Source organism: Prionailurus bengalensis, chromosome A2 (genome assembly GCF_016509475.1).
Source record: "Prionailurus bengalensis isolate Pbe53 chromosome A2, Fcat_Pben_1.1_paternal_pri, whole genome shotgun sequence".
Lineage (NCBI taxonomy): Eukaryota > Metazoa > Chordata > Mammalia > Carnivora > Felidae > Prionailurus > Prionailurus bengalensis.
The window spans coordinates 75,072,452-75,100,231 of NC_057348.1; the positions used below are offsets into that span (position 1 = coordinate 75,072,452).

Here is a 27,780-nt window from a genome sequence, read left to right on the forward strand (position 1 = left end):
TAGTATTCCATTGTTTATATATACCACATCTTCTTCATCCATTCATCAATCGATGGACTTTTGGGCTCTTTATATAATTTGGCTATTGTTGATACTGCTGCTATAAACATCAGGGTGCATGTGTCCCTTCAAATCAGTATTTTCGTATCCTTTTGGTAAATGCCTAGTAATACAATTACTGGGTTGTAGGGTAGTTCTATTTTTAATTTTGTGAGGAATCTCCACACTGTTCTTGAGAGCGGCTGCATCAGTTTGCATTCCCACCAACAGTGTAAGAGGGTTTCTCTTTCTCCACATCCTCACCAACACCTGTTGTTTCCTGTGTTGTTAATTTTAGCCACTCTGACAGGTGTGAGGTGGTATCTTAGTGTGGTTTTGATTTGTATTTCCCTGATGATGAGTGATGTGGAACATCGTTTCATGTGTCTGTTAGACATCTGGATGTCTTCTTTGGAAAAATGTTTATTCATGTTTTCTACCCAACTTTTAAATGGAACATTTTTGGGGGTGTTCAATTTTATAAGCTCTTTATGTATTTTGAATACTAATCCTTTATCAGATATGTCATTTGCATATAACTTCTCCCATGCCAAAGGCTGCCTTTTAGTTTTGTTGATTGTTTCCTTCGCTCTCAGAAGACTTTTATTTTGAGGAAGTCCCAATAATTTATTTTTGCTTTGTTTCTCTTGCCTCAGAAGACATATCTAGTAAGACGTTGCTATGTCAAAGCAATCTCTGATGTCAAAGAGGTTACTGCTTGTGTTCTCCTCTCAGATTTTGATGGTTTCCTGTCTCACATTTAGGTCTTTCATCCATTTTGATTTTATTATTGTGTATGGTGTAAGAAAGTGGTCCAGGTTCATTTATTAGCATGGTGCTGTCCGGTTTTCTGAACACCATTTGTTGAAGAGAATTTCTGTTTTCCATTGGATGTTCTTTCCTGCTTTGTTGAAGATTAGTTGACCATACAATTGCGGGTCAGTTTCTGGGTTCTCTATTCTGTTCTACTGACTTAAGTGTCTGTTTTTGTGCCAGTACCATACTGTCTTGATGATTATAATTTTGTAATATAACTCGAAGTCCAGAATCGTGATGCCTCCAGCTTTGCTTTTCTTTTTCAAGATGGCTTTGGCAATTTGGGGCCTTTTGTGGTTCCATACAATTTAGGATTCTTTGTTCTAGCTCTGTGAAAAACGCTGGTGATATTTTGATAGGATTGTATTAAATGTATAGATTGCTGTGGGTAGTATAGACATCTTAACAATATTTGTTCTTCCACTCTGTAAGCATGGAATGTTTTTCCATTTCTTTGCATCCTATTCAATTTCTTTCATCGGTGTTTTATAGTTTTCAGAGTACAGTTCCTTGACTTCTTTGTTTAGGTTACTCCTAGATATCTTATGGTTTTCGTGCATTTATAAATGGGATTGCTTCTTTTATTTCACTTTCTTGTGCTTCATTATTGATATATAAAAATGTAACAGATTTCTGTAGATTAATTTTGTATCCTGCAACTTTGCTGAATTTGTGTAACAGTTCTAGCAACTTTTTGGTGGAGTCTTTGGGTTTTCTATATAGAGTATCATGTAGTCTGCAAACAGTGAAAGTTTGACTTCTTTTTTGCTGATTTGGATGCCTTTTATTTCTTTTTGTTGTCTGATTGCTGAGCCCAGGATTTCCAATACTATGTTAAATAACAGTGGTAAGGGTGGACATCCCTCTCTTCCTGACCATACATGAATCTCTCAGTTTGTCCCCATTCAGGATGATATTAGCTACGGGTTTTTCATATGCATCCTTTATAATGTTGGATATGTTCCCTCTATCCCTACTTTGTTGAGGGTTTAATAATGAATGGGTGGTGTACTTTGTCAAATGCTTTTACCGCATCTACTGAAATGATCCTTTGGTTATGATCCTTTCTTTTATTAAAGTGGTGTATCAGGTTAATTTATTTATAAATATTGAACCACCCTTGTAGCCCAGGAATAAATCCCACTTGATTGTGGTGAATGATTCTTTTGACGTACTGTTGGATTCAATTTGATAGTTTTGTTGAGAATTTTTCATCCATGTTCAGCAGGTGTAGAAAGAAAACCTGTAGTTTTCTTTTTTTAGCGGAGTCTTTATCTGGTTTTGGAATCAGGGTAATAATGGCCTTGTAAAATGAATTTGGAAGTTTTCCTTCCATTTCTATTTTTTGGAATATTTGAGAAGAATAGGTATGAACTCTTCTTTATATGTTTGGTAGAATTTGCCTAGTCCTGGACTTTTGTTTGGTAGGAGTTTTCTGACTACTGATTCAATTTCTTTTTTGGTTGTCACTCTGTTCAAGTTTTCTATATCCTTCTGTTTCAGCTTTGGTAGTTTATATGTTTCTAGGAATTTATCCATTTCTTCCCAGCTGCCCAGTTTGTTGGCATATAATTGCTCATAATATCCTCTTAAAATTTGTATTTCTGTGGTGTTGGTTGTTTTTTCTTCTCTCTCATTTGTGGTTTTTATTTATTCGGGTGCTTTCTTTTTACTTTTTGACAAGTGTGACTAAGGCTTTATCAATTTTATTAATTTTTTCAAAGAACCAGCTCTTGGTTTCATTGACCTATTCTACTGGTTTTGTTTAGTTGCTATATCATATATTTCTGCTCTAATCATTATTATTCCCCCTTCTTGTGCTGGCTTTAGGTTTCATTTGTTGTTCTTATTAGAGCTCCTTTAGAAAGTTTAGGTTGTTTATTTGAAATTGTTCTTGCTTCTTGAGGTAGGCCTGTATTGCTATAAACTTCCCCCTTAGAACTGCTTTTACTGCATCCCAAAGGTTTCAGACCATTGTGTTTTCATTTTCATTTGTTTCCACATATTTTTTATTTCTTCTTTGATTTTCTGGTTGACCCATTCATCCTTTAGTAGCATGTTGCTAAACCTTCATGCATTTGTGGTCTTTCCAAATTTTGTCTTATGGTTGACTTCAATTTCACAGCATTGTGGTCAGAAAAATATGCATGGCATGATCTCAATCTTTTTGTAGTTGTTTAGGCCTGATTTGTGACTTAGTATGTGATCTATTCTGGATAATGTTCCATGTGCCAGTTTTGGGGCTGTGCTCTTTACTGAAGTTGGTTTATGCTGAGGGGTGGGGGAGGAAAATTGTGGCAGCCAGCTCCATTTTCCTCAGAGAAGGGTCTCCATGCTTGCTTGCTCTTAGAGAAATACTCCCAGAAGAGCAAATAATTTCCTTTCCTGCATCCCGGGTGGTTTTCAGATTGCTTTTTTTTTAATGATGTCTGCTTCGTTTGCTTGCCTGCTTGGAGCAGTGCAGTGCACTTTGGGCTCTATCCCACCCAATCCTGCTGACTTTTAAGACTCCAAACTTAGGAAACCTGGTGTGGCGGGGGCTTGCACTGGTTCTTAGGAAACAGACTCACCGTGCTGGCTGGGCCTGATTTAGGGTTGATTCATGAGGGCAGTCGCAGAGGGGTAAGATTTGGAGCACGGCAAGCTAAACAGCCAGTGTCCAGCAGGTGTCTCTGCACCTATGCCAAGAGGCAGGAGAGGGAAATGGTGCCCATGGGCTATTTTGTCCCCAGAGAGGTGTCTCTGCAAATGCCACCTCTCACAGATGTGCTCCAAGAAGAGCAACAGTCTCTCCCCATGTGCCTTAGGTGATCTTTGAATTGCACCATCTGCCCCAGAATTGTTTGCCTGCCTTCTCTCCAAGAGCAGGGCAATGCCCTCAGGGTTCTATCCCAGCCAAGCCCAGGGACCTGTAAACCTCCAGTCTTTAAACCCCACTGATTGCAAAAATTCATGAAAATCACTTCTTCTCATTTTCCCAGCCAATGGCTTTGGGGAAGTGTTCTCCTGGGCATTGCCCTGTGTGTTCAGCTCTCTCACCTTCCCCCACAACCAGGGCTCCCTCCCTTCTGCAGCACCTTGATCCTTTCTCCTTCAAACTGGCATGTGTCTGCTCATGACTCTCCTCAGTTTCCTAAGTTATTTTCTTTCTAAGCTTAGCTTCCTGGAGATCACCCCTGTGTCTACATAGCCTAGTGGTAACCAAGATCAGGTAGGGGTTGTGGTCAAGCACTTTGAAGAAGACTTCCATCCCCTGCCAAATCTTTATGTTGTACGTATTGGGTAGCCCCTTCATACTTTAGGCAATTTTGAGTCTTACCCAGCTTATACACTTTGCTGAGTCTCTTCACATTGCTTCGGCATATGCCTATGGCCTCAGGGTCAACCAGGAGTATTGGGCTGGCTTTGAGTCTCCACTAAGCGTGCACGCAGCTTCAACCAAGCACGTGATTGCCTCAGCCATGACCATAATCTCAAACCAGGAGAGCCTCTAGCGCTTCCTCCTTGCACACCACTGAGTCTGTCAGTTCACCCTCAAATCACTCGCCACCCCAGACTACCCGAGCTCCCTTACACTGTGTAATTTTGCTGCCAGTCCTCATGGCCTGTCCCAACTGGAAGAATCTTCATGCTCAGAGAGCAGGGTATTGGGAGGCGGGGGAAGAATGGGATCCACTCCAGGCCAGAGCACGACTGTGGTTCCCTGCACTCTGTAGCTTTTCAAAACTAAACACTTCTCAGATTATTGTCTGCCTTTGGACACTTCTTGAGGGTGAAAGGGCTGGTTTAATTGGTTTACTACAGTTTTATATTGATTTTCAGGGAGAAGATTTGTTAACCTCACTTGATCAGAGCCAGAAGCCCTTGCTAGATCTCACTTTTAAATTATGCAAGGCATACATATTATTATATTTTAATGAAAAGTTTGTCTTCAGGGCCCCTGGGCAGCTCAGCCGGTTGAACATCTGACTCTTGATTTCAGCTCAGGTCATGATCCCAGGGTCGTGGGATGGAGCCCCATGTCAGGCTCTGTGCTGAGCATGGAGTCTGCTTAGGATTCTCTCTCTCTCTCTTTCCCTCCCTCTTCTCCTCTCCCCTCCTCACGTTCTCTCTTTTTCTCTCTCTCTCGAATAAAAATTTAAAAATAAAAAAATAAAAGTTTGCCTTCAATTAGGACGCCCAAATAATTACAGGGCATGTGGCTCAAATGCCATTAGCCTGACATGTGGAAAGGAATCCCAGAAACAGGAAGACTTGGTATGACCATCCTCCTGAGACTCATTTCAAATTGAGAAGGCATTTAATCTGCCTCAGTGTCTCTAAGATTTACGGCAGTTTAATATGCTGGAAATTGAAACCTCCCAACGGCTATACCTTGATCCATTTATTTTGCCACAACTTTAACCTCAAATGTGTGACATTTATGAGGTTAAGAAGTGGAACATAATCTTGTCTGATATTCATGCTCCTGCATCAGATTTGCTCCTGGCTACAATGCAGGCAGACATTCTCAGGAGAAGAAATGTCCTATATGAGGTGTATTATCTGAAAAAAGTAAAGCAAAAGTGAGGCAAGCAGTTTCTTTTGCGTGTGAGTAGGTTCTATCCCTAACCTGCTACCTTCCCTTCCCTGCTCACTTTCATTGTCCCTTCTCTGATTGTGAAAGTAATGCATGCTTTATATAAAACTACACAGGGGCGCCTGGGTGGCTCAGTCGGTTAAGTGTCTGACTTCGGTTCAGGTCATGATCTCGTGGTTTGTGTGTTTGAGCTCCGCCTCGGGCTCTGTGCTGATAGTTCAGTGCCTGGACCCTGCTTGGGATTCTGTGTCTCCCTCTCCCTCTGCCCCCCACCCCCCACTCACCCTCTGTCTCTCAAAAATGAATAAACATTAAAAAAAACAACTGTACACAGAACAGCAAAGAACCTGTCCTTCAAATTCCATAGCCACATTAGTATTGACAGTTCAGTTTGTCTCCTGCTAGTTTTCTGTGTGAAATTTCACATCATTGTGGCCATACTGCCAATGTTATTTCCACCCTGTCTTTTTTTTATTTTATTTATTTTTTTTTAATTTTTTTTTCAACGTTTATTTATTTTGGGGACAGAGAGAGACAAAGCATGAACGGGGGAGGGGCAGAGAGAGAGGGAGACACAGAATCGGAAACAGGCTCCAGGCTCCGAGCCATCAGCCCAGAGCCCGACGCGGGGCTCGAACTCACGGACCGCGAGATCGTGACCTGGCTGAAGTCGGACGCTTAACCGACTGTGCCACCCAGGCGCCCCTCCACCCTGTCTTAATAATTATAATTTAAAAATTATAAAGTCAGTTTTCTGTACGTATTTTAGAATATCCAGAACCGATTTAAGTCATCTGGTTATTATTTTCTTCTCATCTTTCTGATCTTCATATATGTGTTTACTGTATTTAGTATCATAAGTATGATTCTATGCTATATTGTTTTTTCATTACATATTTGCCTTTACTCTATAAAATTTGCATTTCCCATGCTGTTCTAAACTATATAAATATAATTTTAGTGGATGCAACATACTTTGTGGAAATATAACACTTATTTAATTTTTTCTTCTATTCTCAGACATTTAGACTTTGCCTTTATTTTTAGGGGGGAAAAGTACATAATGGAAAGCAAGTATTATTTATTATTTCCTCAGAGATATTTCATAAAGAAATCATTCTAGAGTGAAATGTCAGAGTCACATGTATGATTAATATAAGACTCATGAGGCATGACCCACAGTGGTTATAGCAGCGCTCTCTGGCCACTGTGCACACAACAATGACCATCTGGGATCTTTGACATTAAGAAGTCCCCACCGGTCTCATTCACTGGGTACAGCGATTTTTAAAATTAGGTACATTAGACTGTGCCAAAGCTCACAGTTATTTGCGGTTGAAAAAAATACATGCCAACTTCTTAGCAAAGAGGTGGAGGAAGAGGAGCAGTAGATAATAATTCTTAGTCTGCATACAATTTTTCAGTAGTACAGAAGGGACATCCATTTTGATGGGTTACCACGAGTTAACCAAAGGTCTTCCTCCTACAAGAAGTAAAAGTAAAACTTTACAATTACAGTTTTGTGAACCTGAACTCTTGGCAATTAAAGATGTGTATCTCTGGAGGTCTTAAAATGGTTTAAAAATTTTTAAGTCTATTTATTTATTTTGAAAGAGAGAGAGACAGAGAGACAGAGAGAGAGAGAGAGCACAAGCACATGGGGAGGGCCAGAGAGGAGGAGACACAGAATCCCACGAAAGATCCACACCATCAGCGCCCACCCAGTGCGGGGCTAGAACTTATAAACCCTGAGATCATGACCTGAGCAAGATCAAGAGTCTGACGTTTAACCTACTGCACCACTGAAGGAACAGCATCTCAACAGTCCTGGCCATACAATTCCCGACTCAGAAAGCAGATACCTGGAATGAACTTGATATAAAACAGGAGCTCGGGATACTAGAAGTCTGCGGGCTGCTCCCCGCAGAACAGAGGCATCAGACTGGACTGAAGGCTCAGCGTCTCAACAGTCCTGGTCATACAATTCCCAACTCATGAAGCAGCTACTTGGAATGAACTTGATATAAAACAGGGGGGGGCGCCTGGGTGGCTCAGTCGGTTGAGTGTCCGACTTCGCTCAGGTCACGATCTCACGGTCTGTGAGTTCGAGCCCCGCATCAGGCTCTGTGCTGACAGCTCAGAGCCTGGAGCCTGCTTCAGATTCTGTGTCTCCCTCTCTCTCTGGCCCTCCCCCTGTTCATGCTCTGTCTCTCTCTGTCTCAAAAATAAATAAATGTTAAAAAAAAAAAAATTAAAAAAAAAAAAAACAGGGGAACCCCTCGACCACAGCCTAGGAGTATGTTTGACAGCAGTCCTACGTCTGTGCAGATGGATATTTTCTTTTCATTAGCCGTGGCCTTGTGGAAAAGAGCAAACTTGGCTGTGGTCTAACTGCCCTTATTTTATCTGACAAAACCCACTACCCCTTGCACAGCCCCAACCAGCGGGGGCCGGTTTGACTTCGAGCATTTTCCACGAATCAACCACATTTGACAGAGCACATAGACAAGAAAAGCCCGAGAAAAGAAAACCCCACCTCCGCATCAGCGCCCTCCTGCCCCCCACACTGTCCCCTGCACCACGGCCCTCCCCTGTCTGCACTCCAGGGCTGCCCAGGTCAGGTTGGGGAAGGGAGGGGATTGGAAGCCACAGGGGACACTGGCTAGGAGTGCCCGGCCCTGAAATCAACCCACACGGCTCTGGGTCATTTGCTAGTCTCCCCTTTGCCTCTGTGCTTTCCATACACAGAAACAGTTCCAGATCTCTAGAGGCCCAGGTATTTGGTCTAAAGAGGTCTAATGAAATCCCTGAAAATGAAGGAATGGATGAAAATTAAATTTCCTTCTTTTTTGTATTTGGTGGGTCTTGTGCTGTTTCCACCTCTACTTGGTCTCCAAAAGCACCTGTTTCACAGAACTGAAGCTGATTGTAAATAAACACAAAATCCTTCCCGATTTTAAATGAGACATTGTTTTATTCTAATATGTCAAAACTTTTACTTTAAAAGGATTCACTAGAAAAGGAAAAAAATGAACAATCACTTATTTCTTCACCCACCTACCATACATTGAACATTTTGTTTTACACTCATGTTTGTAGAAATAAACACACAAATATAAATGAGTGTCATATTTCTTAGTGTTATTACTCAGTAAAAAATCATAGTCAAAGGAGTGGGCAAATATTGCACAAAAAAAAAGAAATGTAAATAAACTCAATATATGAAAAGATGGCTATACTCATGAGAGAAAAACAAATTAAAACCATGATGCAATATTATTTTTCACCTGTCAGATTAGCAAAACCCTGATGTTTGACTGCACTGTTCTGACATTCACCTACACTGTGGTACTCACATGATGGCAAGACACCAATAACTATCAAAATGACCAGTACACATGTCCAAAGTGACATAAAACAATATTATAATTTCAGCATATTTTAATTTTTTTATTATTTATTTTTGACACACACACACACACACACACACAGAATCCTAAGCAGGCTCCAGGCTCTGAGCTGTAAGCACAGAGCCCGACACGGGGCTCGAACGCAGGAACCGTGAGATCATGACCTGGGCGGAATTCAGACCTCAATGGACTGAGCCACTGAGGCGCCCCAATTTAGCATATTTTAAAATAGCAAATGGTAGGAAACAATCCATTGGTCGATCACAGGGTACTGATCTTAGAAAGTATTTTATAAGGTAAACATTCACTAGCGAAATACTGTGCCGCTAAGTGTCCCTGTATACTGACATAGAAAGGGCCCAAGGATGTGTAAGTGAGAAGTGCAGAATAATGTAAGTTGTGTTCTGCCTGTGTGTTAGAAGGAAGAACATTAGATCTGTATGCATTTATTAATTTTGTATGTAAATTCATATTTGTATACATTAAAACTGGAAAGATGCCCAAGAAACAAAATTGTGACCCTGAAAGAGGTGAGGAGGTAGAGACCGTGGTTGAAGCAAGATTTCCTAGTTCGATGTTTAGAGTGTTTTGGTTTTTGGAACCGTGTGAAGGTATAATCTAACAATTTTAGTATGGTCCTGCCATGAATACTTCTTCAACAGCACTTTCTTTTTTTTTTTTTAAGTTTTTATTTATTTAAGTAATCTCTACACCCAGTGTGGGGCTCCAGCTCATGACCCCAAGATCAAGACTGAGCCAGCCAGCCGCCCCTTCGGTGACAGTCTCTGATTAATTTTCCATTTCTTTACCAGTATACACTTTTTGGTAAATGCATAATAATCCATCCTACAACATCATTTAGTTTATTTTTTTGCTTTCTTATTGGGCATTTGAGTTCATTTGGGATTGTTGTAAATGGCACTACGGTATTGCATGTAAATGTCAGCACATAATTTGCGTGTGTGTGTGTGTGTGTGTGTGTGTGTATGTGAGGATGTGTTCTCTATTATTTCTAAACTAGAGCTGCTAACAGTAGATGTTAATGCTTTTGAGGACTTGTGTGTGCCCAGCACAATTAACTCATCGCATCCACACAACCCCAGGAGATGTGTCACTGTAAGTCCATTTAACAAATGAGAAAATTAGGCACAGGGAATTCAAATAGCTATAGACCCAAGATTTAAACCCAGGCACTTGGGGTCCAGAGTCCAAGCACTTAACCTCTCCACCACCCTACCTATCCAGTGTTAGTGCAGCTCTCATGCGGTTCTTGTGACATCAGGAAACATGGTGCACGTGTGACACAGGTCCAGGTCTGACACACCCGCCAGTCACATGACATGTGATAGTGTCACCACCAGAATGTCTTAAACCAAGTGAGTCTGAATCTGCTGCCCTTGGAAGGAGAAATAACCTGGCACCTTTGCTGGCTGTGGCTCCCCTGGGACCAGTGCCCCCAAAGAAGGCATCACAAGGACTCTCTCAGGGAAAGAGTTAGAAATATGGAATTGACCATGATTATTACATCAATGCTGAATGTGGAGGCTCAGTTGCCATGCTGTCCATGGCCTTGGACTCTCAGTAATATTTCACCGAATGAAAACACACAGAGGCAAATGTAGGCTTTTGATTGTTTTTATTGTGCCTATTATGAAAAACAGCACAAAGTTCAAGCAGCAAGGATGAAGGCTTCCATGTATGTAAAATAAAAGACCTCCAGGCAGTTATCTGGATACAGAGCCCCAGGGCCGCGATGGAAGCTGCACGCCAGCGGTACTCAGAGGCGAGGGTGCTGGGTGGCTGACGGGCTGGTGGGCGTGAAGGAGAGAGCGGTGCTGAAGCCCCCGTGGGTGCCCCCCGGCCCCGCCCCTGACTCGTGGCAGACTCTGTTCTTGGTGCAGAGTGACATTTCCTGTTTGCCCGGCGGTTTGTAAGCCTGTTCTGCAATGATGACACATAGAGGGGCACCTGGGTGGCGCAGTCGGTTAAGCGTCCGACTTCAGCCAGGTCACGATCTCGCGGTCCGTGAGTTTGAGCCCCGCGTCGGGCTCTGGGCTGATGGCTGGGAGCCTGGAGCCTGTTTCCGATTCTGTGTCTCCCTCTCTCTCTGCCCCTCCCCCGTTCATGCTTTGTCTCTCTCTGTCCCAAAAATAAATAAACGTTGAAAAAAAAAATTAAAAAAAAAATGATGACACATAGAAAAAGACATGTGAACTGAAATAACCCAAACCCAGAAAGAAAGCCCCGCTAGAGCCTCAGCAGACACCGTTAGCGACAGTAGCCAGTAAAGAAAAGTGGAGCCTTGGGCTCCAATGAGAAGTTAGGAACTCTTCTCATTGCGGCAGAGTGCTGGTCTCCCAAGCAGACGGTAGGCGATGATGATGGTGTAGACCACGCTCTTGACGAGGAGGATGACGTAGGTGTAGTAGGCAGAGCTGGTCACTAGCTGCAGCTGTAGGGGGTCTAAAAGAAGCTATTTTAGTTTCACCTGTTGTTTTGAAAGGCTAGGACTTATTAATGGGAGGTAGGTCGTATTATGCAATTCTGATGACCTGGGTGGAAGTGACTTTCCTGCACCAACCCAACCCAACAGTAAACGTCTATACCACTGTCACCCCTACCACCACCACCAAGACAACCCAGAATCCAGCTTGCGGGTCAAGTGAATCAACAACTTCTGTGAAATTCACTTAGTACATTCCAAAGTCTTAAAAAGCAAGGTTATGTTTTAGATGAATGAGTCACCCTGCAAAAAGCATTCGTGATAAGTAGCTTTTGCCATTTCTTCACCCCCACCATGTCTATAAGTTACCATAATAGCTAATATGCATTAACCACTAACTAAATACCAAACATTTTATTTGAGAGTTTTGAGGGCAAAGCTTTAATCTTACTTAAGTTTTCAATAACCTAGGAGATTATTATTTTCATTCCCATTTGACAGATAAATTGAGGACAGAGAAGTAATTTATCTGATGTCATACAGTTAGTAAATACAAGCCAGATTTTAATCCCAGCAACATAATGTTCGAGAACACATTCTTACCTACTCTGATTCTGCACCTCCACAGGTTACAAATACCCCCAACAAACAGTTAAGAACATGTGTAAAGATAAATTGCTGATTTAGAAGCACCTTAGTCATCACACATTGTTCGTTAATGAAGTTCCTACTAACGGTACAGTCCATGGAAATTTGGTTGTGTTCATAGCAGGTTGGAAGGGAGGTTTTAGTGGAGGGTGTTGGCTGTGATGAGCACCGGGTGATGTATGGACGTGTTGAACCACTCACTATATTGTGCACCGGAAACTACTCTTACCCTGCATGTCAACTAACTGGAACTTAAATAAAAATTTTTTAAAAATAATAATAAAATGAAATAAAGTGGAAAAAAGTAGTCTCCAAAGAGTAAGAACTCCAGAATCATTAGCCCTTGGTGTGTGGAAAGGGACCCTGAGAGATGATGTGTTCATAGCTCCACGCCTTTGGTCAGGTAATATGTTACCTAAGGTCCAGAGGCCCCTCGATATTGGACATGGAAGGCAGATCGGCAGGGCTGGAGACAATGCGCCTCGTCACTTTCTTATACGTACATGGGAGAAAGGGCCAGAAACCAGTACTTACCATGCATCAGGTAAATGAGATACCCTATGCTAGACATTTGCCACATGTGACCCTATGTCTTTCATAACTGAGGTGTTGTTCGTGTTATTCCCGGCTGGCTCAGAAAATGCAAGTAATGTACCCATATTCATGCACAAATAATTAAAAGACTGGGGTTAAAGTCCAGTCTGTGGCCCTTGAAGCCCTGCACTCACACCCATCCCCACGGGTGCCTGGCTTTGGGATTTCTTGCTCTGTGACTACATCTTACAGGCAGAATAGCAAACTAAGTAAGCACATCAATTGTTGACTGAGATGGTCCATGTTGAGGCCTCAGATCCCGCTGTGCGGTGTGGTGCAAGGGACTTAGTTCATTTTAGCTCATTGCCCTCATGCGTAAAATGTGAATGAAATCCTTCATAGTGAGTATTAGGAGAATTAAACAAAATGCACTCACAGTAACACAATGCCTTCTGTACAAGAACCTCTTAATGTCAGTTCATGTTATTAACTATGAACAAAAACAAAGACTTAAAAAAAAAAAAAAGCAACTCAATATCCTGTTTTCCTCAGACAGTAGAAACAAGGACCACAGAAATGAGTGAAATCTGTTGCTGAAAGACTTCGGAGCCCCTCACTGCACCCCTAAATTATATAGTCCCCTCAATCCCAAACCCACAAAGATGTGAAGATGGCTCCTGGGAAACTATGGACTGACTTAAATTATCAGTCTATTTTGCAAGATCCTGCCATTTTGAGATTTCTACCTGAAGTCCGGGAAGTTCAACAGTTAAGTTGATTGGGAGGAAAAAATGCTATAGCATAACATAAAGGCACACACATACAAAAACTTACCATTTTCATCTTTCAGCGAAGCTTCTGTAGAATTAATAGCAGGGAGTTCTAAAAGAAAATAGAGAAGGTATTATTCAATTGTTCATATCCATTATTTGACATGTGTCTGAGTTGTGGGTGGATGGATAGATAGATACTTCCAGACATACACACATACAAACACACATACAAACATACATACATACAATTTGTCAACCAAGAGGAGAGAGCCTAGACATATATGATCCCCACAATTTCTGGAATGATTGCTCCGTTACTATGTAATTCAGTAGATCGATTCACATACTCTATTTCCGCACATGAAGATGTTGAAGTTCATGAATGATGCATTTTTTTTTCCTCACAACTAGAAGGTAATGTCTGAGACTATCTTGTTTTCCTTCTGCGCTCACCGCTCCTAGCACAGAGCCTGCCTCAACGTAGGTGTTCTATAAGTACTTGTTGACCGGAAAAATAACCGGAAATAGTGAATACTGGGCAATCCTCAGCACCCACGGCAGACATGCAGAGTTGGTACAAAATGAATTCATCTAACCCTAGACTCCACAGGAGAATTTTACACGTCGGAAGGAGTCTGGTTGAGGTAAATTCACCTAAGTAAAGGCAAGAGGCCCTCCCTTTCCAAACCATGCACGCCCCCGTGGTGTGCGTGGGTGTGACAGCAATGCTAATAAAAGCCGGTACCTATCCAGTGATTACGACTGTGCCAGGCCCTGTGTGAAAGGTTCACGTGCATTATCTCATCTGATCCCCCAGTCACACCGATGTGAGCTGAATTTGGAGGACTCCATGTTACACAACAGGAAATAAGGTTTAGAGAGTCTAACTAACTTGACCAGAGCCATGCCAGTAACTGGCTGAGCCAGCACTCAAACGGCAGTTGTGGGGGGTTAGATGAGCTAAAGCAAAAGCTCAGCGTTTCAGTGCGCACTGAAAGATTGGCCAAGTAATCATAGTTTTCTGAATAGATAAAACCTGAGGGGAGGGTTGTATTTCTCTACTGCGAAAAAAAAAAAAAAAAAAGCTGAAGTTACATAGAAAGACAAAATCCCTTAAAAAGATCATCGACTGTTGGCTGGACGGACAGACAGTCCCAACATGTTTTGGTTTATCCTTTTTCTGCTTGATGAGTCCTTGTCCATACAGATACGGTTCTGGCATGCAAATTATTCACTCCACACCATCTTGTTTTGGGCGCTCTTACATTCTAAATTGAGCTATAGGCTTTGGGGTAAATCACAGGAATAAAAATGTTTGTATAATCACGTTTACATGTTAAAATACCCTCAAAAATGGACTTTAAAGTGTCTTAAAAGTCTCTTTCTTTTCCATACAGTAGCTCTACTCATTAAAAGAAAAGGAAAAATCTCTTATCACCATGAATTGATTGAGGTAGAGACATTAAGGTAACAATTTTCCAAATTAAAATCTGTGTGTGTGTACCCTAGGTTCACTTTCTCAATCAAGGTTGGTTGAAAACTTAGACCATATAGTTTTATCTCTTCCAAATCATTTCATGTATTCATGTTTCCATGTTCTATATATTTTTAGCTTTCATCAAAAACAAAAACAACAAAAAAACCTTACTAGAATCAGCATTAAAAATTTGCTGTAGAATGGCATTAACAGAAATACCCTCATTAGCTCTGTTCCATTGAGAAGACCTTGGGAGACATGCGTTTCCAAAATTAAGTGCCAAGTAAAACACATCTCACAAATAGGAACTTCTCCCTTTTCGATAATCGTCACCATGGAACTTACTCTATTTTACTTTCATCACTATAAAAACCAACATCTAAAGGATGACAGTGGTTACATTAAACTTGTGCTTTGCTCATTTGCCTCCTCTCTGTTTCGTAGCTGTAGAAATTTTTAAAAATTAGGGCTGTTTGCACTCTTACTTCAGTTAGTTTTAGGAGAGGATGCACATAAATACAATAATAACATGAATAAATGCATTCATGTTATATTTTCAAAAGCAAGCATTTTCACTGACATGATTGTATTTCTTCATCACAGCCAGGGAGAAAGCAGAGATAAGTGTTCAACCCTAATTTGATCATTGGAAACACTAAGGATCCAATTTCAAGCGATACACAGCAAAGGTCTTTGCACATTTAGTTACGTGCGTGTTCCCCCTGCTTCCAAAGGGCTTGGTAACCACAGGGAAAGGTACAAACTGGTTCTGTCCAGTGGGCCCTCTGGGGCCTTGGTCTGTTATGTCAAGGCTCAGGACTTGACTTCTGAGTCTAGAGGTTATTGGATCACAGCCGGGTGCCCACGCTATCGAAAAATGATCAGCATTTGTACCAATGGTGATCCTACGGGACACCATGGCTGAATCACAAGTGACCGTGAGTGATTAGGAAACGTGTATTCACTCTACGGTAGTGATCCTCCTGGGGACAGTGGTCCATCCTGCATCCTTTCCAGGCCTGGCACACACTCGTTCTGCAGTGTTTGCTGGGCAGCATTTCCCAGCGGTAGAAATACATCCATTGTGTAGAATGGAAGAATATTTGTATACATTAGCCTCACACAGTCTTTACTTACCAAATTTCACCTTAGAGTGGTATGTAAAATTCAAATATGAGAAACAGAAGACCATACTAAAACCTCAGCAACCAATTTACTATTTTTGTTGAGCGTGATCTGTCTCCACCAAATGAACAGCATTTTGTCGCCTATGACTCATTGTTTATGGGTTATACTTCGAGTAGAGCAAGATTAAAGTGAGAGGGACTTTGCTGAGTAGAACATTCCTAAATATGTATAATTGTTCTAATTTCCTCATCAAGTACAATCCTTAAAAGTGGACTCTCTTTCGAGCGTTTATTGTTTGGGAGGATGCTAGGTGCTTTTGCATGTACTGTTTCATGTAATTCATATAATGACGCTAAAATATCACCTTAACATTTTGGTTTATGAAATTGAGGTCAGAAAGGCTAAATGAATTTTTCTTGGTTTTTTTTTTGTATGTTACAAAGTCAATACTATTTTAGTTCTATGGGGAAATAGCAGGACATTTATGCTACCATTAAAAGTAACAACATTTAAGAAAGATTTCTATTTGTTTCTTTTCATTAATATTTGACAGCAAAGGTGGGATATTTCCTTTGACAAAAGGGTTACTGGTATATACACACATACCTGTGTTTATTGAAGGAAACAGAATCTCTTGATCAACCCCTCCTTTATTCTTCTCGTGTTTGACAATACATGTGTGTTCTTTATCCATTGACTTTTCTGTCACAGTCAGCCAGGTGTATTTCATGTATGTGTCCTTAGTCTTCATGGTGTTTCCCTGCTGGGATTTCAGAATTGTTTTGCCATTTTTCTCTTTCCAATCTACCTTGATAACATCAGGGAAAAAATCGTCAAGAAGACAAAGATATGTTCCAGTCTTATGGAGTGTTCTTTCAGCAGGTGAAGGAAGAAAAATCGTGGGCTTGGGGGAAGTGTCTTCATCAGGGCTTTTATCTGTTGGAGAAAATGGAATAGCAGTTAAAGCTATTGTTAGAGAAATGGAAACATTGTGTGGTTGGAACCACCTGGCACATAGTAAAAGGAAGGAAAAGTTGCCATAGAATTAGTGCTTATGGTGGCCTTTCCTCCACAATGGTTCTGAGTTGCTTACCTTCTTAGTTTTCATGGGAAAAAGAGGTTCAAGAGGTTACATAACTTTCCCAAAATCACAGCTACTAAGTGGCAGAGTCGGGATTAAAACATGGAATTTTTTTAAACAGTACACAATCGCTTGTTTGAATGGGAAATATTTCCAGGCGTACTTGACAACCTATCGAGTTGACCCTGAGTGGCTCAGTCACTTAAGCATCGGACTTCACCTTGGGTTGTGATCTCGCAGTTCTTGAGTTCGAGCCCGGCGTGGGGCTCGGCGCAGAACCTGGAGCCCATTTCGAATTCTGTGTCTCCCTCTCTCTCTGCCCCTTCCCTGCTTGCACTCAGTCTCTCTCTCAAAAATAAATAAACATTAAAAAAAATTATAGAACATCTGGCTTTCACTTCTGAATCATGTCAGGACTTCGTGTAAGGCAATGTTTAAAGCTGCACTTCCAAATTATTTACAACACCTTGAATTTAGAAACAAAGTCGCAATATATCCAAAAGTGCTATTTCAAAATTGATTGTTTTCAGAAATGCTTTTATATTAAAGCCTTATCAAGTAACACCCTTATCAGAACTTTTGTTTTGCTGTGGAAAATGTTCACTGAAAGCTTATTTCCTATTAGCATTTCATCTGAAGTTTATATATGACCAAGAGAACACCATATTTTGACTCTCGGAGTCTCCCCTCTAAGTTGAATCTGTCCTAGAAAGCTGCTGAACTTGTAACTCACAATATTTGGTGATTTCACTGGCTGAATAATATGTAACTGGTGTGATGTTACCTGTTATGATTCCAGAGTTTCCTGCAGACATAATGTCAAAACATATAACAAAAATCATAGTTTTCAAGGACATGTCATTTGAATGTTGGTACGTTACTTGATACATTTACTGCTGATTTAATGGTTATAAATATAAATGTTGGAACCATTTTAAAATTGATTTCCAACTGAAATGCAGGTGCTTTACTGATATTCTCTTTGGGCTAGTTTGGTATTAGTTTAATAATTCAAAGGGCAATTTCTTAAGAAAAGAGTTCATTTGAGAAGAACAGAAAAAAAAATCTTTTGGGGGGGCTCTTAATATACTCTCTTTTTTTTCTTTTTTTTTTTTTTTTTTTTTTTTTTTTTTTTTTTTAGAAAAAAAGATTCTTGAGAATTTCTGCCTGTGTAGCTAAGCTCCTAACTTTTATACTAACTCAGTAAGCAAACGATGAGTTCTTATTTAGGCTGTGGGTAGAATTAGGTCATAATGTGCTCTTTTTTTTTTTTTAATGTTTATTTAGTTTTGAGAGAGACAGAGACAGAATGCGAGTGAGTTGGGGGCAGAGAGAGAGGACACAGAAGCCGACATAGGCTGCAGTCTCTGAGCTGTCAGCACAGAGCCCGGCGTGGGGCTCGAGCTCATGGATTGCAAGATCATGACCTGAGCTGAAGTCGGATGCTTAACTGACGGAGCCACCCAGGCACCCCTATAATGTGCTTCTTTTAAGTTTACACATCTTGCTTGTAGTGCATATGTATTTTATTGATTATAACAGTAAGACATCGTATATTTCGCCAACCACATACTTTGTTTTTAGTGTAAAAAGCATGTTAGATAGACAAGATTAATTTTTCAATTGTACATGATATTTAAATGACTTTAGCCTCTAGTCAATATATTAAAGAAACTAATTTTCATTTTTGAAATGAAATGTGGGTTTTGAAATGAAATGAAAAAAAATGTGGGTTTTTTTATTGGACCGCTTCTGATTCATTATAGTGAAGAACTCAAAAATCAAATGATGAACTTGATAAATTTCTGGATGGTAGCATACTGTTTTTACCCTCTGTCCCTTTTCCTTAACCAAATTCTTGATCTTTTACTGTTTTCAAGATAAAATGAATCTTGAACTTCCACAATTTTCTCAATGGAATAATTAACTGAGCATTAAAGCATCCATTTGATTATATATGGCTCATGCCTGTATTTTGGGTAATTATCTTACATAGTTTTTCCTTCAACATTCTTTTTTAAACCTGTTAACAGTGATTTTTATGATGAAGATCATTTTTATGATGCAAAAATAGAAACCAGATTCTAAAATAAATAAGCCTGTCTGGTAGATTTATATACATTTATTTTCATAACCATAAAATACATTTGAGTTAAGTTGCCTGAGTTATTTATATTTTAAGATGCATCCATATGAATTTTAAATAAATTTAAATAAATTAATTTTATTAAATTAAATTAAATTTAATAATAAATTAAATTTATTAAATTTATATTTAATAATATATATTTAATTAAATAATAAATTAAATTTATTAAATTTAAAATAAATTTTAAAGTGTCAACTACATTTTCAATTTGCAAGGGTGATACTTCGAACCTGCATATTGATGTTGATCTAATTCTGTTCTACTTTTTAAAATTTTTCCTTTATTAAACAAATAATTACAGCTATTTCATATTTAAAATGTGTGGGGAATAAGTTTAGGAATTCCCTGGGCATGCACCAATGGGCTAACAAGGCATAAAGAATTACAAAGCCATAGGTTACTCACACCCAAGCTTGGGTAGATAAGATTAGGCCCCCAGAATAAAGTAGGGCCGGGCCAAGGCCCCCAGGATAGAGAGGGGAGCAAAGGCCCCCAATACAAAAATATATGAGGTAAGCAAGATTAGGTATTCAGGACCAAAATGCCCCCCAATTTAGTACTATCGCAGAAAGCTGCTTTCACAGGAGGGAAGGGCCGAATTAGGTAAAAAGGTACAGAGGACTATAGACTGGTGTGTTGGAGGTGATACTGCCCAGGGCAGAGCTGATTAGCAAAAGAAAAGGTGCCTTCTTAACCCTGAGGTTACAGGCTCTGTCTTAGCCCCTAGGGTAGCTAAGATAAGCAGACATAGCACCTCCTGTCTGCCATTAACAACCATCTGCCCATCTGCCCAGCGCCAGGATTTTGCTTTATATTGACCCAAACCCCAAACCCCATATATCTTCAAACCCCCCTTTCCCTCATGGCCATGAGTTAATGTTCGCAGTTTCATTGTCTCTTTGTGCACGTCCATCATGTTTGTAAGCCTTCTGATCTTAATAAATACAGGGCAAGGATCCTTATTCGGGGCTCGTGTCTTTTCCCGGACATGAGCCATCTCTCGCATTTTAATCCTGCATCCGCTCTCTTGCTGGCCAAGAGAGAGCTTTAGACTCAGAGTCTATAGACAAAAATGTATTTCAAATGTATGACATTTCTAACTTTATTTAAAGGTCTAGCTATATTTAAAAAGTTTAAACATTTTTCTGATAAATATGAGCATGAAGGCCAAACTTGTTGGTGCCTGAGTGTGTCTGTTGAAGGTCACCATCTGTGAATGACATTCAGTGTCATGGTGCCCCCAGTAATGATGCAGCGGTAGTAGCATGAAATGCTTTTGTTTAAAGACCATTTCTTCATTTTAGAAGATGGATCTGGAAAGTAATGTTCGCTATTTCACTTCACATTCCTCCTAAAGGACTCACGCATTGAAGTCCTTTTCTCATTTTATGGCGGGAAACACATAATAAATATGAAAATTTGGTGATCTTCATTTTACTAGATAATATAAAGTATGGACTCCACCACATTTTTTCCTACTTTTGAACATTAAATTTTACCCTGTGCTTTCTGTTAGGAAATCCCAGACCTTTTTAGTCTGCTCTCCATAGTGCTTTTGATCCTCTCTTTTTATTCCATGGCCTCACTGTACTTGTGTATTCTATTTTAGGCCTTCTCAAATAGATTTTGGAAATAGGCAGTTGAAATAAATGAGAAATGATTTGTGCGTTAGGGTTTGTTTCATTTGCAGCTTCAGAGGTTGATAGTTTTGCAAATCTAACTCGAAGGTGAAATGAAAACTGAGAGAAGATGTTGGCAAATCCCGCTCTGCGATACAAACACAAAACAAGCAGAATTCAAACACACTGAAATGCTGGGACATGAGGTGAAGCTTTCGTTCCCAACATCATCCCTCATGAAACAGGGGTTGTCTTATGTTTCGGTCCTGGGCAACCTCTCGTTTTAAAGGATGCTCTTCGAATGCTCTACTTTGATCAGACTATACTCCTTAAACAAGGTGTCACCCTGAAATAAACCCAATGCTCGTTTTAGAGGTAGCACTGGTAAAAGACAATAAAGAACTTTAACATGGATTTGGTAAACAGTACTTGGGAACAAAGTCTCTACCCTTTATGTTTACATTGCACAAATATAGAGTAACAGAGTAAATGAAAACAACGCTTTTTAAAAATTTTGTAAGTGGGTAATTTTTTCTTTTTTTCAGATAAAATATTTGGTGAAATCATCATAAGGAAATCCCAAAACAGACACTGGGACCCTGAGATGGCTCAGAAATGTGCTCGAAAGTATACATTTTAGACGCATGTGAAGAGTTTGAACAAAATTTTTGATGAAATGTGAGGGCACAAAAAGCTGTATTTCTCAACTTATTTTGTACTGATATCATTTTTAACTTTGTAGGTGTAATTCAATTAAGATATTAAATATACAAGGGAATACATGGCTTTTTATCTGTACCACTTGCAAGCTTATATATTCAGGTTGCGCAATCTCTTCTCTTTTTATTTTACGTCTGGGTCTTTCCACTGAAAAATGAGAGATCACCTTATGTTCTGGCAGGCAATAGTGGAGGTATGCTTATTCCATTATCATCATTTTTAGAAACAGGTGACAATGAGCCATAGAAATTGAAAGCATCCTGCAAATTAAACCGTTTGTTCGAAAGTGACCTATAGACTAGATGGTAATTAACGTATTTTTCTGTACTCCTGATAATATAAAGAACTCCCAGGGATGGTAATTTGAAATGACATTTTTTTTTATCACTGACCATGTCCCAACCTTTATGGTTCCTATTGACATATTTAATTTCATTTAGTCCCTGTAACATCCACCTGAGATGGTTGTTACAGGGACAGAATCAATGGATGGAAATATAGCAAATATTAGCAGTAATAAGTGTCACTAAACTTTTTCAATGTTTTCATTATTTTTTTCTCTGTTCTTATTTTCATAATGAACATGTATTATTTTTATAATTTTAAGAAAACAATAGTGACTGAATCAAAATCTAAACGCTAAGGAATGGTTATACAGAAAGTGATAGATCCAGAGTCATAGTCTAGATTTTTCTCTGCACCACACTCCTCTAAAACACACTTTTCAGGACTCCATGCATTATACGTCTGTCACCATTGTTTAATTGGATTGCTAGAATTTACATGGATTGTGTAGTCAGTTGGAAAAAAGAGGACCAAAAACTTGCTTTTCGGTTTATGAATTCATTTGTGCCTACGATCACAACTATTGTGGGAAAAAACCACATCACTTCTTTCATTTTTTCAGTGTTTTACCACCTTTATGAAAATTCTTGAAAAATTTTTATTTGATGAGACCTAGTGCTCTGGAAACATCTGTGTGAGATGTTCTCCCTCATCAGGCAAAATTTCACCTCTAAGGCTAACGAAGAATGAACAAATACAGTATACTGCATTTAGAGGGGGAAAACCTAGCTTAACGTTCTTGCATATGTTTATGCAGTTAAATATTTTGATACTTGATAGTAATCATCCTTTGACAAAATGAAAGTTCAGCAATATTTTATTCCTTCTTTTCCATTGATTATTTTTGGAATTAAATAAATAAGATACACAAACTTTACAAGACGTTCAAGACCGAAATCCCAAATGGCTCTAACATATCCCCCGCCCTTAGAAACCCCCAGTTGCTCTAGCCAGTTAGCTCCTTGTGAATGTCCTCCACGCTAGATCAGGTGGCAACTACCCCAAGGATTGGGGCAGAGTCTCCAAACTCTCCAAGGATCCTGCTGTTATCTGTGAACATACTGGGACCAAATCCTAGAATTCTGAGCCAGCACTGGCATCACCATCTCCCCTCCCTGCACTTTACTAAGAATGGAAAGAAAAGGTTCCTATAACCCTGAGCAGTGTGCCAGGACCGAACACTTGGATTCGCAATAGCCAGACCGATCACACTGTCTGAAGAGCTTTTATACAATCTCCCTTTGTGCCAGTTTTAAGGTTGTGCCCATATTTTTTCAAGGTTTATATAAAGACATAAAAATGGGCCCCACTACCATTAAACAAACATGAAACTCAAACAAAAGCACATTAGATATGAACACAGTCGAGAATTGAGGAACTGACCTCTGTCTGCCTGGTCAGCTTGGTTCTGTCTTTCCATCTCAGTCACACAAGTTGGAAAGTATGATTTTACCTTTTCTTACTATTTTCCTGATGCTCAAATCTCTTCCCTTAAAAGGTTTTCTTGTATGATATCCCTTCTTTTACCGGAGTATAACTTGCAGTTATCATTTCTTTTGTTTTCAAAGAGGAACCAAAAAGTATTTAATAAATGAGTGTTCAATATTTTTATAGTTTTTTTTTTAAATTTCTACATATTGAGGGGGTAGTTATCTTGTCTGATTGTAAAGTTCTTTCCAGAATCCTGTCGCCCCTGATAGTAGACCAGATGAGTTGTTACAGAGTCTGAAATATTAATAATGATCTCTAAACTTACTTATTCCTGAAAGACTACCTATTTGAACTTGAAATTACCCCAAGAGTTTCCAGGGAACTCATCTAAAGTCCTGAGCTGTTCATCAGAGGATCCTATCTGGTCTGGTCTTTCTGCCGCTGTCCCGGCCTGAACGGAAAGGCCGCTTTGGGTCATGCGGCCGAGTCCTGCTTGTAGGTCACCTGCTCCAGCTCTCCTGCCCCAGTCAGTGTCTCCGGCACACTTGATGCCGATGTGGAAAGAAGACTGAAGGTGATGGTGTGGAAAGGACTTGTCATTTTATAGCAATACCCTAAGAATCACATTTTGAAAATCCAATTTTTGAACGTGTATTCAACATGACTTATTCGATCATTTGTGGAGGAGAGAGGCAATTATAATGCCATGATTAGAAGCAAAAGCATCATTTTCTGCATGAGGAGTAATACAAATTGAGCTATTACTAATTAAGCATTCAACTAAAGAATCTATTTAAAAAGTGAGGCTGCAGATGAGTAAATATCAGATTATAAAAACATGGCTTCATGTTTCTAATATCACATCATGGTCCAGACCATGCATTTTGGAATGGACAAGTCTCTATTGGATCCCCCTCTATGCCATAGTAATAAGCCATGTGAGTTAAGGCAAATAACTGAACTTCTTCAAGCCTTAATTTCTCCATCTGCAAATTTGGAAAAAGAGGATTTTCTGTATAGGGCTGTTGAGGAATGAATGAGATAAGGCGCTGAAACTGGTCAGCATGGTATCTGGCCCTCAGTGAATCTTAGCTAATATTATTGTTCTCTTTAATGGGATGGTTTCAGGCCATTTTATCAAATTATTCCACAAAACAAAATGTATGGATTTTGTAAGCAATAGGTATTATAAATTAAAAAAGCAAGAGAGCTCATAATTCCAAGACGTTTTGTGTCTCCTACAGCCACACGCCAAAACACATAGGGCCCAATGACGCCACAATATAGAATAGTTGCCCTGTAGACTAGAAGCTTTTTGAGTTTGGGGGTTGTGTCTTCTTTATCCCTTTTCTAGCATCCAGCATAGAAACTGTGTTCAATAAGTGTTTGCTGAGACAACAAATGAACAAATGAAAACGTAAAGCCCTGCAGACAGACTCTTTTCATGGACTGTGGAGCTAAAATGATTTGTTGAGTTCATAGTTCCATTCAACTGGACCATCTCTAAGAAATATCACAAGACTCGCAATGGCACGGATTTTTAATAGTCTTACCCTGCCCTCTAAGAAGCCAGAGTAATAAAATAAGAGGGGTTGTTGATGTTTTATGGTCAATTACTGTAAGAGTAAAAATTTTTGCACTGCGTTAAGGGTGAGATCCAAAGCAATCACAGATTTTGCAGGTTATTAGAGAAAGAAGCACTACTCATTAAGAATTCATACTAGAGGTACTTAATCAAAGTGTTTCTCTTAAAGAGACCATCTATAAGAAGAGCATCTTGAACCCGTAACTCACACCAAGGGTTTAAAGACACCATCCTAAAAATAATTTTAATTTCAAGCCTTGGTCTATTTGTGCATGTGCGTATTGTCAAAACATAGAATTTCAGTTTACTTGCAAGCAGGTAAGTAAATAAGCCATTTTCAAAGTAATTCATTTCCATACAGAGTTTCCAGTAGCTGCAAAATGACTCTCTGTATGCTGACTTGATCATATAGATCATTTGTTTTCTCTAAAAAGCATCTCTTGGTTTTTTATTCACACGATCAAAGTAGAACAAAGTTACTTACCCGGGGGGGTTACTATGAGCTTAGTTCCTTCTGCAAATATCTTGATCCAGCCTGATTCATCACACTGGTTAGAGCTTCTACAAAAACGTCAGCCTTGTCCTGAGCCTCATGGCATGACCGGCAAGTAGAAACCTTGTCCTGGCAATTTGATCTTCTGGACTCCCTTGGAAGTCCTTGAATATAGGCTTCATGGCGTCTGACATTTTATAAGTTTTTCTCAGATTAGTTGATAAAAATCTCTGTTTTCCAAGGAGGCAGTAATTACAGAAAGTGCTGATAGAAAATGGAAACAATTAGAGCACAAGTAAAAAGAGGAGAGAGAGAGAGAGAGAGAGATTGGGAGTAACTTGTCATCCAACTACTCATTTAAATTACCAGGAGGGACACCTGGGTGGCTCAGTCGGTTGAGTGTCTGACTTTGGCCTAGGTCATGATCTTACCTTTCCCAAGTTCCAGTCCCATGTCGGGTTCTGTGCTGATGGCTCAGAGTCTGGAGCCTGTATCAGATTCTGTCTCTCCCTCTCTCTTTCTCAAAAACAAAAATAAACATTAAAAAAAAATTAAATTACCAGGAAAAGTGTTCAGTCAATTAAGATGTTTTGATTTCCAGGTGTTCAAGTGTGTGAAACTACTCAGAGATCACATCAAAGGAAAAGCCCTTCTCTTCTCAGAAACACCAGACTGGCTCTGTTAGCAATCTGGGATTGTATTTCTAAAGGAGGAAACTCTTTAGTAACCAAAAATACAAAAGTGCCAACAGAAATATACTCGAGAAATGTGAACAGTGTTCTCCAGTTTTAAATCATCTACTTTTACCATTTGACAACATGATTCTCTACCACACAATGCAAAATGAGAAATAATTTGTGTAATGGCATTCCCTGCCCCCCCAAAATAAAAGAAGAAATCTGTAGAAGTCTTTCTTCCATGAAATACTAGATTCCTATTTAAACCATAATTTGAAAACAAAATCCAGTTCTCTGATATGTTGTAAAAAAGAAGTGATTCTGTGATCTTCAGAAATGCACTTGTAGCCGTCTCTCTGTGGTTAACTAGCTCTGGCCGAGCTTTTGCCATCACTGGGTCTCTGCATCCCCATTGGTTGTGTGGGCATTGGACTCTGTATGTCCAAAGGGCCCTTGCTGTTCTAACAGCTCATAACCTGTGACTAAGGACAGGAAAGGTTGGGCTGTGGTTGCTCAAGTGAGAAAGAAGTTGAGAGTTAGTAATAGAGAAGGTTTTCTTACAGGTCCTTCTGACTCTGTGATATTGTGAGATCCCAGTGGGCACCATATTAGGTGGCCTTATTGGACTTCAGGACATTTTTGATTATCAGGTAAAAGCCTCCATTTTCTTTCTTATCTGTGTCCAAGCCATAATTGGACTAGTCTTACAGGTAATATTGGTTAATAGGATTGGATATAGGATTCGTTTCAGGGGCCCTGCTTCTTTTCGTTGTTACCAGTGGGTCTACTTGAGGGAATCCCCAGAGTACATGCAACACATGTAAACTGTTCTGTCTGGTGTTTGGGGAGAGGAGAGTTGATCCTGAGAGATTCTCATTTTGGTGGCTCCATTTGAGAACCAAAGGAGTAAAATCAGAGGTGCTTGAATAAATTGGAAGTGGACATAAAAACAGTAAGAAGATAAGCAAGGGGTATAGTCAACATACAAGCCCAAGCCAAAGACCCACATAAATCCATTTGGTTGGCATTGCCAGTGGTTGGTCAGAATGGACTGTAAGAGGGGGGCATGAATCAGGACTGGGAAGGCAGGGCCAGGCCTCATTCTTCAGAGGCCAGGACGTGAAAGGAAAGTTTGTTTTAGAACCAATGAAAAAGCTTCTCTGTAAGACCTGTCTCAATGTTATTTTATTATGTTCCTGGTATAAAGAACCAACAGATCCCAGCACCTCACCAAGACAACTATGTAATAATAATTCAATGTTATCTTCCTTTTGGGGGCAATACCTCCACAATTTTCCTTTAGGTTTTGCTTCAAACACACGTACCCTTGAGCTCTTTTTCATCCCTGAGTTATAGATTTTTCACCAAATTTCACGAGTGTGGCAGCTATATAGCTATCATGAGAATTGGAAGAAAACTCTTACTACTGTATAATAAGAAATGAGATAATAACCTCAAAACATTATGCAGAAGTATGTACATTTACATGGACATCTTATAGATCATTAGTTTGTAGAAAGTTCCGAAAGCTTGTTGAAATTTAATAATTAATGTAGTTATTGCTTTAGATTATATGACGTTTCTACACTCTGCTGTGAATGAAGAAAAATCTTGGAGGAAGAATTCACAATTCTTAACTTTTCAAAATAAAGCAGACTTTACTGTTGTTTGGAGGACGTTGTAAGATGTGACTTTTGAAGAGTCCCTGAGTTCCTGTGTTAGCTGAGATGGCTCAGGGAAGAAGCTCGGTTGTAATGCAAACTGACACTGTGATGTGCTGACCCTGTGCTCGAACTGTCCTGTGTGGAACCTCCTTCAGTCCTCAGCAACCCT

The 27,780-nt window shown here is 39.7% G+C and overlaps 2 gene segments (V, D, J or C); one reads left to right on the forward strand and one right to left on the reverse strand.

Moving 5' to 3' along the window:
- Positions 1 to 27,780, forward strand: part of LOC122487723 — a 190,485-nt gene that overhangs the window by 96,857 nt on the left and 65,848 nt on the right.
- LOC122487722 lies at positions 11,040 to 25,663 on the reverse strand. The segment is given in 4 exon segments: positions 11,040 to 11,307; positions 13,304 to 13,351; positions 16,454 to 16,783; positions 25,262 to 25,663. Coding segments are annotated over 3 exon segments (336 nt in total).